This window comes from Delphinus delphis, chromosome 8, assembly GCF_949987515.2.
Source record: "Delphinus delphis chromosome 8, mDelDel1.2, whole genome shotgun sequence".
Taxonomy (NCBI): domain Eukaryota; kingdom Metazoa; phylum Chordata; class Mammalia; order Artiodactyla; family Delphinidae; genus Delphinus; species Delphinus delphis.
The window spans coordinates 109864316-109877990 of record NC_082690.1 but is presented as its reverse complement, the minus strand read 5'-3'; the positions used below and the strand labels follow the sequence as shown (position 1 = coordinate 109877990).

Genomic DNA, 13675 nt, shown 5'->3' with positions numbered 1-13675 from the left:
CCGGTCAGGGGTCGGGCGCTGAGGTCTCTGGTGGGAGTCAGGGTACTGGGGATCCGGCTCGGTGGAGCCTGGTGGGCGGGGTCGGGGGGTCGGTGGCCCCGGGCAAGAGAACCCGCAACTCCCAGCGCAGCCCCGCCCGCGGCGTCGGTCTTCTGGGCCGCCCCGCGCCTGCCTTTACGGGCCCGCCACCGACGTGCTCGCCCCCGCGCCGCGGCCGCCATCTGTGGCCGCGCGAGCGAGCGTGCGCGTGCGTGGGGCTGCGAGCGTGCGTGCGTGCGCGCGCGCGCGGCGGCGGCCCCGAAAGCGGCGCTGCAGCCTGGGGCGGCTCGGCTGAGGCGGCTCCTCCCCGCTCTCGCTCCCGCTCCCGCTCCCGCGGCCCGCGGCTCGCTCCTGCTCCGGGCCCGCCTGCCCAGGCCGCTCCCCGGGCCCGAAGATGCCGGCCGTGTCGAAGGGGGACGGGATGCGGGGCCTGGCGGTCTTCATCTCGGACATCCGCAACTGTGAGTGGCGGGGAGCGGACCCGGCCTGCGTGGGTTGGGGGCGCAGGCCGGGTTGAAGGGCTGGCCGGCGGGGGCCTTCGGGGGCTAGGGTCCGGGGCGCGGCCCTGGCGGGCGGGGGTCCGGGGGTTGAGGGCTGGGGTCCGGGGCGCGGACCTGGTGGGCGGGAGTCCGGGGGTTGGGGGCTGGGGTCCGGGGCGCAGACCTGGCTGGCGGGGGTCCTGCGGTTGGGGGCTGGGGTCGGGGGCGCGGACCTGGCGGGCGGGGGTCCGGGGGTTGGGGGCTGGGGTCCGGGGCGCGGACCTGGCGGGCGGGGGGTGGGTGGGGAGCGAGATGAGGACTTGTCGTGGGGGCGGGGTCAGGGGTGCGGGGTCAGGGGTGCGGGGGTGAGGGCGGCGTTTCGCAGCCGCGCCGGGTCTGTGGCACCGCTGAGGGGCTTCTGGCGAAGGCGCCCCTCCCCAGCATGATGTCATCTCGAGCAGTCGGCCCGTCTTTCTAGCAATGGAGCATTTAACCCAGCGGTTTCCAAAACAGCGTGGCTTTTCCCGGGGAGTGGGACTAGCGAAACCCGCGTCTTGCCGGGGAAGCAGCTCCTTGACCTGGGTTCTGGCGGCTTATTAGGCCCTGATTAAAATGACTCGTTCCCGAGGGAATCTGGACACCGGGCGGTGGGGGGTTGGGATGGCTTAGGGGAACTGCTGCTCTGCTCGCTGTCTTCCATCAGGGACAGGGTTCTTAGCGACATGTGTCCCCTCGGAGTGGAAAAATCCACCCCAAAAAGTGCAACGGCCGGGGGGCCGGTGGGTGTACTGTTGGTCCACCGATACATTTGACTTTGGTGCGCAGAAACTCCTGTTGCTTTTCAGGTAGCTGTCCCCTTTATCTAATTAAAAAAATAGACACAAAACCAGCTTCCTGTCCGGTTTTATTTCTTGTTTGTTATCCACCAGACGTTTGTGGATTTCAACACCTGAGGTTTCGGTGTATTTTAAAGAATGCTTGTGACTTGATCTACTGGTAAATGCTGTTGTCCTGAACCCTCCCTTGATCCCGTCATCTCCTTAGACTGGGATGGAGGACCCAGACTGTGGAAGGTTAGATTTTCTGTTCCTTCCCTTTCTCTGCAAGAAATCGGTGTGGAAACACACCCTGAGGTCTGTGCTGTTACAAGTCGGGCAGTATCCTTTCTCTCTTTCTTTGCTGTGTAATGTGATTTCATAGACAGTAATATTTGTAATCGTAATGCGTCTTGGAAAGCTAAGTGTGGGTGTGCTACTGCTTCAGGAGACCCCTTGGGCCAAAGCTTAGCCGCCTTAAATTAGCCATCACGTCTGTCCTTCCATTATGGAAGAAAATTGCACTGGGCGGGTCATTGAGATTGAAACCCATTTTCTTGGACAAGTGATCATCTACAAACTAGATGTGTTCTGTGCTGGGTCTGCCGCATAGTGGAGACTTGGCTGTTGACTGAGTGTAGACAGACTCTCCACCCCGCACGGGGGCATTTGGGGCCGATCACTTGTGCGGTGCTGTCCTGTGCTCTGCAGCACCCCTGGTCTCTACCGCCTAAATGCTGCAGTTGTGACAACCAAAAATGTTTCCAGCTGTTACCCTGCAGGGCACAACCCAGCCTGAGCCCCTGGTGTAGACCCATGAATAAGACAGTGTCTTCCTTGACGGAGCGTCTGCAAGAAGAAGATGCGCCTAATCCCTTGGAGGGCGTGGGGGGGGCAGCTGTTTAATACGGCCCCTCCTCAGAGCCAGCTTTCCTCGCCGTCCTGTTACCCCCTCATCAGCTGCGGCGCTGTCCTCTCCCCTCAGAGCAGCGTCAGCAGCTCGTGGCCCCGTGGCCTGCCCCCCCCCCGCAGTGGAAGCCCCACGGGGTGGGGGCCACGTCTGTCTGGCCCACCACATCACTCCTCCCGGCTGGCAGTGTGGCGTGAGACGACAGCCAGTGGATGAGGAGACAGCGCCCAGCTGGGGCCTGCTCTGGCTGAAGGGCATCGCGGGCCGAGGCCGGCGGGTGTGCCCACGGCAGGGAGGAGGAGCAGGTCTGGCTGGCGGTGGGATCGGACAGCGAGCTCTGGTGGGAGCTGCCCCGAGCCGAGCCCTTAGTCGTGGGGAGAGGGGTCCCTGCTGCTCCCTGCCCGGCCGGCTCTGCTTCCCTGTTGTGAGGGTGAGCCAGGTGGCCGGGTTCTGTGGGGAGAGGGCAGCCGGGGCCCTGGCCACGGAGCTCGGTCTCCTCCACTGACACGGACGGGTGGGTTTGGAGCTGAAGTATCACTGAAGCGTTTCAGCTCTAAAATCGCAGCTCCGTTTTCCCTTTCCGCACAACGTAGTCTCTTAAATGTCCCCCTTTGCAGCGAGCTCTGCCTCGGGCTGTGCCTCACTTTGGGATCCGCTGCGGTGGACGGGCTTGGAGGGCTGCGCCTCTTTGCGCTGGTGGCGGTGATCGTGCCCCAGGATTTGAGAGGTGCCCGTGTCCTTGTGTTCCGTGGAGCTTTGTGGCTCAGGTAGAGAACCAATTCAGTGCCCCCAAAATTAACTTGGGGACTTCCCTGGTGGCACAGTGGTTAAGAATCCACCTGCCAATGCAGGGGACACGGGTTCAGGCCCTGATCCGGGAAGATCCCACACGCCGCGGAGCAACTAAGCCCATGAGCCACAACTACTGAGCCTGCGCTCTAGAGCCCGCGAGCCACAACTACTGAAGCCCTCACACCTAGAGCCCATGCTCCGCAACAAGAGAAGCCACCACAGTGAGAAGCCCGCGCATTGCAACAAAGAGTAGCCTCCGCTCACCGCAACTAGAGAAAGCCCACGCACAGCAACGAAGACCCAATGCACCCCCCCCAAAAAAAATTAAGGTTCATTTTACTCTTGTCTGTACATTTAAAAAATGCTGACTTTTTGAAAAAATTGCTCTTCTTGCATATTTTCTTTTGCACTCTTCTGCATAATTTACATTCCTTAGAAACCGATTTAGGAAGTATGTGACGAGGCTTCTGGGAGGGACGGACCGCCAGGCTGGGGGAAGGAAGGAAGGCTTTGGTCTGGTTGGATGTTTCTGCCAAGGCTGGTGGTTGCTGCTTCTAGGAAATACCTGTGTATTCTTCCCTGTGTTTCCCTTCTGGCTCTTCTGGAGGGGTGGGGGTGGGTCACTGCTTCTCTTAAGAGACGTTGAAATGGCCTGGTGATAAGTGTTCTCATGCCACATACTCAGCATTACTTTTCTTTCCTCTTAAAATGATTTTCACTCTTTTTTTTGGCACCGACACGTGTCAGGATTTTGTAGTTGCGGAATTATTGGAAAGGCTGTCTTTGTGGGATTAAAAGGCATTTCTGGGCTTTAAAAAAATCTATTAGACCCGAGGGTAAGATTCAGGAGTGCCATGGGAAAAGGCGTTTTGCATAACTGTGACCAGAGAGAGGGATTCTGGCGGGAGCTCTGAGCAGGAGGGGCTCTGTGTTCCTTGAATGTCACTTGCAGGTTCTTGGGCACAAGGCCGGCCTCCCAGAGCTCAGATTTCAAAACTTCTAAGCCGCCAAGGATGGAAAGTCTTTTTGTGAGTCTGTGGCAGACTTGCTGCGTGGTCCCTTCCCTGTGAGCTGGCCTCCGGGACGCCCTGGGGGCCCACGGTCACATGCTGTACTTCCTCCGAAAAGCTGAGCGGTTCTGAGTTCCGGGACAAGGTGGGCCTCAGGTTTTGGATAATGGGTGGCATCTGGGCTTGTTGTGGAAATGCTGCTGGGGTTCTGAGAAATGGAGCACGCGGCCCTGGTCTCCTGAGGTGCTTGCAGACAGACAGACAGACAGGGTGGGAGGTGAGTTCCCACCAGCATGTCCGTGTGCATCGAGCACCTCCTGTGCTCAGGACTCCTGCGACAGGCACGCACCCCTCCCATCCTGCCCCTCCCTCTGGTCAGCACGGGCGTTGGACGCGGACGCCGCAGGCTACAATGTCCATGCCTTCTGTCAGCCTCTGGCGGCTGCAGCGCGGAGTAAGTTAAATGACTTCGCTGACAGCTCAGCACGGTAAACGGGATGATACTCGCTGCAAAACAGAGATGAGCAATTTCCACTAGGCCACGTGACGCCTAAAATGTTGGATTACAAAACTGTATTTACTGATTTCGGCGTTTTCCCTCTTCAGAATCTTCCTGACTTTGGTATGAAGGTTGACACGTTGAAACGTGTCATTTTATTAGGAGGAGAATTGCAGGATAGGTTCCAGTGGCCATTCCCTCTTGGGGGTGGGAGCTGAGGCTGTGTGAGGAGATAAGCTCTCGCCCTCTGTGCTGGGGAGAGGGTTGTAAGGGTTCAGCCAAGGTGCGTTGAATAAAGACCTTGTGAGGAGGAAGCGGCCCTGTTTTAAAGCGGTGCCTTGGAGACCGACTTGGGAAGAGGACCTAGAAGGGTATGGGGATGGCGCTGTGGGGTGCCAGCAGGGGAGAGGCGAGGCCCAGCCCAGCCCCAGGCGCTGTCACTGCCCACTGGGCACAGCCTCTGCGCAGCACTGTCGGCAGCTGAGGAGGGCCAGGGCTCGTGACCACCTAGATGAGAGCGAGGGAAGCGGGGCCACCGAGGCTTCTGTGGGAGGCGCCAGCGGGGACGGCGGGAGACACTCAGCTGTGGGGTGGGCCCGTGGTCTGGCCCTTGCAGTTTGTGTGAGTCGGGGTGCGACGGATTTAAGGAGGGCAGTGATGCGCCTGCAGCTGCCCTGTGCCCAGGAAAGAGAGGAACCCCTATGCAGGGAGGCTGACCCCCTCTTCCCTGGCGCGGCTCTGGCCCCGTGTAGCTCCCTTAGCCTCCTGGTACCTCAGGAAACAGGGAGTGGCTGGCTGACTGCTGGATGTGTTCATTAAGGCAGAAACTTCTGGCCAGTGGTTTGGGTCAGATCCTGATTCTGTCCCTTTTTCTTTTCCACTTTTGCAAATTGTGGCCTTAGACAGCCTGGAGTCTTCAGTTTGCCCAACATTTAAACCCAGTGAGGGAATGCCCTGGCAGTCCGGTGCTTTCACTGACGAGGGCCCAGACTTGAGCCCTGGTCGGGGAACTAAGATCCTGCAAGCCATGCAGCGCGGCCATAACAAACAAACAGACAAACAAAAAAACCCCAGTGAGACTTGCAGTGGTTTTGCGTTCAGCCCTCTCCTTGTATTCGGGATGTTTCCCGTGTGCGGTTCTTTCCACCTGCCCCTATCTGCAGGATTGCTTAAAAGTGTGGAGACCAGAATCCGAATTGGGTTGCTTGGCTTGTATTTTGCATTGCAAGGTCTGTTTTTTCCTTTAAAATCCTTTCTGACGGCAGCAGAAGGGTGACGTGAGGATTAGTTATTTAGTGTACTTAGAGCACCTTGAGCTCCTTAGGGCGGGCCCTGCTGTGGGGATTTGTGTTTTGCTTTTTCTGTGGCCGGCCTGCCTTTGTGTGATGGGGTTGAGAGGGCAGTTATGTGTTTCTGTTGCCGTTTGAACAGCATTGAAAAAGGGCACTATGTTGATGTTGAATAGTGTTTTAAAGCACAGTAGGAAAATTAGAGCCAGAAAATGAGTATTTTGGAATACTTTTGGATTGCATTTATTGCTATTGAAAAATACAGTTCAGTAGCTGTTTTTGGGGGGGAGGGAGTCTTGTACAGTACAACCAGATCAGAACCTTTTGAACCTCACTGTGCCTGTGAGAGCGAGTCTCCTGGGACGGAGCGCGTGCTGACTTGGGCCAAGTGGTCTGCGTAAGCCCTCCTTCCCTGGGGCACATTTCTCACAGTCTCAGGGACTTCTGTCCGTTAGCTTGCAGCGTCTGTTCAGTTCATTCCCGGGCTCAAACTGCCGTCGCCTCATTACTTTACTACAGTTTGAGTCGTCCTTGCCTGGAGTAGCACAGGCAGCTTTCCCAGCACTGAGAACGTGGAGGAAGAGGGAGGTGGGAGGGTGATTGTCTGAGGGTCCGTTGGTGCCGAGTCGTTCAGTTCCCGAGGCTTGGCTTTTCTGAGGTTGTCGTCCATGGGGTGGGGCCGTAGGTCCCTTGCGTCTATGGCTTCCTGAACTGTCTTACGGGAAAGCTGGTCACAGAGGGAGGAGATGCTCTTTTGTTGGAGCTGATGTCTGTCTGATGTGCATTCTCTGATGCAGCACTTGCTGTAGATCTAATATAAATCTGCTTTTTAAGTAGCCAAGGAAACACCGTTTTTCATATTATGTTCTTGTTGTTTTGCTATAATTTTGATACAACCCCAAGAGTGGAGGGTGTTTTGAAGGTGTGTATTTCAAAATTTATTTCTTTATTTTTCTGGATTCTATTTTTTGACATAATTGTTTAATTCATTCATCCATTTGAGAAATCTTTTGGGTACCCATTGTGTGCTGGCATTATTCTAGGTACCGGGGATTCAGTGCTTAACCAAATGGACAAAATCCCTGTACTTTCAGAAACTTAAATTCTTGTGAGAGTAGACAGACAGAATAAATGACAAGATGGGTTTTTCTCGTTTACTTTGTCCGCTCTCACAAGAATGTGCGTTCTAGCCTCCTGTGCCCGTCTCCTCACTTCAGTGACACCTCTGGGCTCCATTTGGGTCCCCTGTCCCTAGGCAGTGAGCCGGGCAGTCGTAAGGCTCCTCTTGTTTGTTTCCTGACTCTCAGTGACCGCTGTTTTCCATAGTCAGTTGTCCAGTGTCTGAAATCTATTGTTTCATATAATTTTGTTCAGGTTTTTAGTTGCCTAAGGTGGGAGGGTAAATCCTATCCCTGTTTCTGGCCAGTAGGTTTTGGGGAGTTAGACAGCCAAGACGAATTCAGAGGCAAGGTCTGAGCTAGAGGTAAGACTACAGCTGCATTGTTTATAGGTGGCTTTTGATACCAGGAGACTGGGAAGCCGACCTGGGAAGCTGACCGAGGGGGTGGAAATATCACAAGCACTTTACCTTTGTTTACACATCTGATCTTCATGATGATACTGTATAGCAGGCACTAAGTTCCTTCCTGTTTCATGGAGGAGGGAGCCGAGGCCCAGGAGCCCAAGGCCCTGTCTCTGGAGTGGTTGAGCGAGGACCCAGACCCAAGCTGCTGGGCTCCAGGTCTTTCTTCTGAACCACAGTGCTGGGCCAGCTCTCCAGGCGGACGGCCAGAGCTCCCGACGTGCCAGCCCTAAGCAGCTGGGCAGCCTGGGCCAGCGAGGAGGGCTGGTCAGGTGGGTCACAGGAGAGGACTGAGCAGGGCTGAGCCCGACGGGGTGGTTTACAAGAGAAGAATTGGGAAATGAGAGTCTCAGCTCTCTTGGAGCTTTGCTGCAGAGGTGGTGACGCAGAGGGTAGAGGGCAGGTTGGCCCCTGGTGCTGCCCTGACACTGGAGCATGCTTTTAGCAGCGTTCAGCAGCACCGCTGTAACGACTCGCGTTCTGCGCATCAGAAGTGGGCACGGCCTGGCAGCAGGGTGCTCTGCCTGTCTCCCAGGCTGAAACCAGGGTCCCTTCTGGAGACTGGGTGACGCTGCTTCCGCTCGGTCCCACACGCCTTCTCTCGCGGCCCCTCCCCGGACCCCTCAGGGGAGTCCCTCTCCAGATTTGGATCTCCCTGACCTCTCCCTCCAGGCAGGGAGAGCCTCCGCTCGGAGGGCTCTTGCGAGTAGACTGGGCTGCTTGCATGACCCGGGTCATTCCCCAGCCTTAGTGACATCTGCAGAGTTCCTTTTGCCCTGGAAGGTAGCTCACGGGATCCTAGTATTGGGGTGTGGGTGTCTTTGGGGGGGCATTCTTCCTATCACAGTGGGGTCAGGAACGCTTTTTTAAGATTAATTCATTTGCTCAGCAAATTACTGGGTTCCTGTTTTACACAGTGAGCAAAAAAACCGGTAAGAGTGCTCGCATGTGGCTTACGTTCTAGTGAGGTAGACGTTATAAATAAGTATAATGTACAGTGCATCACATACTATATTAAGGGGAAAATAAAGGGAAAAATAAAAGGGGGTTGCAATTCAGATAGGGAAGCTGGGGGTCAGGTGTCCCTGGAGTGCTGGTGGGCAGGTGGGGAGGCCACAGGGGCTGGACTTCAGAGCCGGGAGACGGGGAGAGGTGCATGGTGGGGATCTCGGAGCCGGTTAGGAGAACTCTGTCTTTCACCCTGTGTGACAGGCCGAGCCAGTGCAGGGTGAGCAGAGGCGGGACTTACCTCTGGGGAGAACTCCTGACTGCTGTGTTGAGAAGAGCAGGGGAGACCGGTTAGGAGGCTCTGAACCAGGCAAGAAAGGTGAGGACCTGCTAGGAGGTGGGAGGTAGACCGTGTTTGTTGGCTGATGGGAATGACAAGGGCCAGGGGGAAAGTGGAGGGGCAGAGGTGCAGGGGGAGGTGGTGCTGGTGAGGGAACAGGCGCCCCAGCCACCAGTGATGGGGGAGGGAGGAGGTGTTGGAGGAGAAGCTGTGAGGGGGCCCCTGGGAAGAGCTGACAGGACCTCCCTGGGCTTCACATGTGAGGCCAGCCCAGCAGAGCTGGGGGGTGTGTCACCAGGCACGCTCAGCTCTCCAGGCTCACCTGCCAGTTGACCATGAATTGGACTCAGCAGGGAGGGGTTTGGCCAGCAAGTGCTTAGATGGAGGAGAAGTGTCGGGGCTTGGTTTATGTGATGGGATTGAGGCTGGTAAGAGGGCGTGAGGACGGGGAGAGGGACAGAGAGAGAGTGGGTCGTAAGTCCTGGGGGCGGGGCAGTGGGGTTCAGAGTTTGCTTACCTGATGTAGTGAGCTGAAAGGACGGGCTGTGGGGTCCCTGCAGTGGAGCGTGGGGAGGGTGACGGTTGGCGCGGTGGCCCTGGCGGGGCCAGATCTTCTGAGGAGCCGAGATCAGGGCTAGTGGGTTTGGGGGTCGTTCATCTTGTAATGGCAGGGAGAGGGCTAGGGTTATAGTAGGTGCTTGGGCAGGTCTTCCGAATGATATTCATTTTTGCTATTTTCTTGTCCTCAATTAAATGTTTAAAAAAATGAAAATCAAGAATGTAGTTTAAGAAGTTAATTATAAAACACTTGACCCTCACCTCATTCCCCCATTCCTAACCTCGGAGTCAGTTATTTTCATTTTTATCCATCTCTTCTAATATTTACTTTAAAAAATGTGATTATTCTAAATTACATACCATTCATGGTTGTTTTTCCCCATTTAGTCATTATTTATTAACTTCTTACTGTGGAAGATGAGGATTTAACTTAGCTAAGCTTTCCTTTTCCCATTGTCTAGTAGGTCACAATATTTTACCTAACTAATCTGTAACATTTAATTAATGTCTGAAAATATTCTTCTTAGCTGAGAATAACGGTTTGACTCTTTCTCTAATTGAACTATATTTGATTTACAATGTTGTGTTAATTTCTGCTATACAGCAAAAGTGATTCCGTCATACATATATATTCTTTTTCATATTCTTTTCCATTATGGTTTATTACAGGATATTGAATATAGTTCCCTGGGCTATACAGTAGGCCATTGGTATTTATTCATTCTATATATAATAGTTTGTATCTGCTAATCCCAAACTCCCAGTCCATCCCTCCCCACCCCCCTGCCTCTTGGCAACCACAAGTCTGTTCTTTTTGTGACTCTGTTTCGTAAATAAGTTCATTTGTGTTGTATTTTAGGTTCCAAATATAAGTGATATCATACGGTATTTGTCTTTCTCTTTTTTTTTTTTTGCGGTACGCGGGCCTCTCACTGTTGCGGCCTCTCCCGTTGCGGAGCACAGGCTCTGGACGCGCAGGCTCAGTGGCCATGGCTCACGGGCCCAGCTGTTCCGCGGCATGTGGGATCCTCCCGGACCGGGGCACGAACCCGTGTCCCCTGCATCGGCAGGCGGACTCTCAACCACTGTGCCACCAGGGAAGCGCTTTTCCTCGGTTTTGAAGGCATGGCTCTACTCTTAGTTCCTAGTGGTTTGAAATGTTAACATGCTGTGCCCAGGTGTGGCATTCAGTGGCTTTATTCATTCTGGTAATTCATGTCCTTCGGGTTTGGGGAAATGTTTTTGTTTTATTTCTTTGATAATTTCTTTTCACTTTCTCCTTTTTCAATAATCCTCTAATAATAGTTGAAATGTGGACCTCTTGGCTTACATTTTCTTACTCTCTTATCTCTCGTCTTCCATTTCTTTGTCTTTGTGGTATTCTGTTTTCTGTGACTCTGGCCCATCTGAATTTTTCTTTCTCCTATCACTTTTACAATTTGAGGGCTTTCTTTTTTTTATTGAATTATAGTTGATTTACAATGTTGTGTTAGTTTCTGGTGTACAGCAAAGTGATTCAGTTATACATATATATTCTTTTTCATATTCTTCTCCAACATAGGTTATTATAAGATATTGAATATAGTTCCCTGTGCTATACAGTAGGACCTTGTTGCTTATCTATTTTGTATATAGTAGTTTGTATCTGCTAATCCCAGACTCCTAATTTATCCCCTCCCTTCCTGCCCTTCCCCTTTGGTAATTGTAAGTCTGTTCTCTACGTCTGTGAGTCTGTTTTTTTTTTGTAAATAAGTTCGTTTGTATTATATTTTAGATTCCACATACAAGTGATGCCATGTGCTATTTGTCTTTCTCTGTCTGACTTACTTCGCTTAGTATGATCATCTCTGAGTCTGTCCATGTTGCTGCAAATGGCATTATTTCGCTCTTTTTCACGGCTGAGTAGTATTCCATTGTATATATGTACCACATGTATATCCATGCCTCTGTTGATGGACACTTAGGTTATTTCCATGTCTTGGCTATTGTAAACAGAGCTGCTATGAACATTGGGGTGCCTGTATCTTTTTGAATTAGAGTTTTCTCTGGGTATATGCCCAGGAGTATGATGGCTGGATCATGTGACAGCTGTTGTCCATAGTGGCTGCACCCATTTACATTCCCATCAGCAGTGGAAGAGGGTTCCCTTTTCTCCATATATATATATTTTTTGGCCCCACGTGCGGCATGTGGGATCTTAATTCCTCGACCTGGGGACCAGGTATTGAACCTGTGCTCCCTGCATTGGAAGTGTGGAGTCTTAACCACCGGACCGCCAGGGAAGTCCCCCTTTTCTCCACATTTTGAGGGCTTTCTCTCTCTCTCTTTTTTTTTTAATTGAAGTATAGTTGATTTACAATGTTGTGTTAGTTTCAGGTGTACAGCAAAGTGATTTAGTTATACATACATGTATATCTATTTTTTAAAAGATTCTTTTTCTTATAGGTTATTGCAAAATATTGAGTAGAGTTCCCTGTGCTGTAGAGTAGGTCCTGTTGGTTATCTATTTTGTATATAGTAGCGTGTATATGTTGAGCCCAAACCCCTACTTTCTCCCTCCCTGCCCCCCGAGGGTTTTATTATTGTCTGAGTGCTGCTCTTTGGTGGCATCTGGTTCTTAAAGCTGTGTTTTCTTTTATTTGTAAGAATATTGATTGTTTTGGAGTTTCCTTCTCTACATAGCCTCTTTGCTCTGAGTTCTTTCCCTGTAGGTCTGTTTTGGTCTCTGGCTCGTGCTGTGAGGCCATCCTGGATGTCTGGTGGTCAGTGTCTGTCCTCTCACGTGGACCAGTGTCAGCCGGCATGGGTACGGCTGTGGTGGAGGCCTCACTGTGTGGTGGTGGGTGAGGGGTCTCTGTCTCACGGAGGGAAGCTGTGTGTCAGACGTATTCTTCGGAAGCAGTTCCGGCTCCTCTCCTGCTCGGTGGGGTCAGGGAGTGTGGGGGGTCTGTCTGCCGTTGTTCTGGGTGTGGGTGTCCCACCATGCAGGGAGTCTGTCGCTCACTCGTGTTTTTCCGAGTGTGGAGCCTCACCCTAGCACGTGGTGGTGTCGCCAGGCCTAGAGCTCCTGTGTTCCTGCTTTTGCAGCGAGTAGGCCTGTTGTCTTCTGCTGGGATTAGGGGTATAGGTGGCCTGGCCCTGGGGTCTGGTGGAGGGGCCTGCGGCTCCTTACGTAGACTTCCAGCTCATCTTCCTGATAGCCCCCTCCTGAGGCACCTGGCGTCAGGTTCTGTGACGGACAGGGTTTGCTTTTTACTGGTTCTCCCTCTTGCGGGCGGCCGGGTCCCAGTTTGCTGTGTCAGGCTGAGTCAGTTAACCCCTTGGCCATGTCCTTCCAGTGTCCACAGCTGTTGTGGTGACTGCTCTTGCGCTCTTGTCATAGAGTTTTCTCCTTTTAAATACGTTTTTGACTCATTTTATATGTTACACACACACACACACACACACACACACACACACACACACACACACACACACACACACACACACACACACACACACACACACCAACCATGCAGACCTTCATAACCTTTGGATTTATACTACTTTGGATTAACCACTCCTTGAGGGAAGGTCTTGGGAGAGAATAGTTTCACTTTCTGCACTTTTACCTTCTACTGCCTAAGTGGAGCAATAATACCTTTTATTACTAAATTAATTTGGGTGGGTGGTTCTCACTATGCAGTTTGCTTGGCACGAGTTTCTAAGCAGAACTTTAAAGAGAACATGTGACTCTGTGGCACTAACTTCTTCCTTGAGGAAGGCAGGCAGGGTGGGCCTTGTTCTCCGCTAACAGAACACTGCCGGCTGTACTTCTGCACGCCTACTTCTCATGGTTCAGGTTATAAGGCTCTGAGACCCAGAAATCACAGCAGGGGAGATAGGCGTCTCATAGGATTTTGTTTCATAGACGTGGTCTGTGTTAATGAGGCAGTTTCTTGCCGGTAGTGGAATATAGTAAATGGAAATTTGTTTCTGTGGTGAAGTCAGTGGATTCTTTTGTGGGTAATGATGAGTCAATCCAGGAGAGTTTGGATACCTAACTTTTCCGAAGAGTTACTTTAAACCCTGAACTGAAACTTATAAAAACAAATATTTTTAGAATATACTTCATCATGGTGGAGGATGGAAGGGAGACTGCCTTAGGTAGGGTATTCCTAGAGGGCCTCTCTGAGGACGCAGTGTGTGAGCTGGGTCCTGAGGGGAGAAGGGCTTGCGGTAGTCTAGGGCTAGTTCTGCTTCAGGACCCGAAAGCCAAGTGCAGCTGGAGCGTCATGAGTGAGAGGGAGAGGAGCAGAAAGGAGCCAGATTGCTGGGCCTTGGAGGCCCTTCCCTGGCAGGAAGTCTGAGTTCCTCTTGGGTGTCCTGGAGGAGGCGTCTGCAGAGGATCAGGTGAGTGGCAGGCACACCTGTG

The 13675-nt window shown here is 52.8% G+C and overlaps 1 protein-coding gene across 2 annotated transcripts in view; it reads left to right on the top strand.

Annotated features, from left to right (window-relative positions):
* Window positions 1–303: 303 nt before the first annotated feature.
* The window catches only part of AP2A2 (adaptor related protein complex 2 subunit alpha 2), a 63625-nt gene continuing 50253 nt past the window's right edge, over window positions 304–13675 (top strand). For both annotated transcript variants that reach the window (XM_060019535.1, XM_060019534.1), the window contains exon 1: window positions 304–500. In XM_060019535.1, the coding sequence (XP_059875518.1) occupies window positions 434–500 (67 nt within the window). In that variant the 5' untranslated portion in view covers window positions 304–433. The remainder of the gene's footprint in view (window positions 501–13675) is intronic.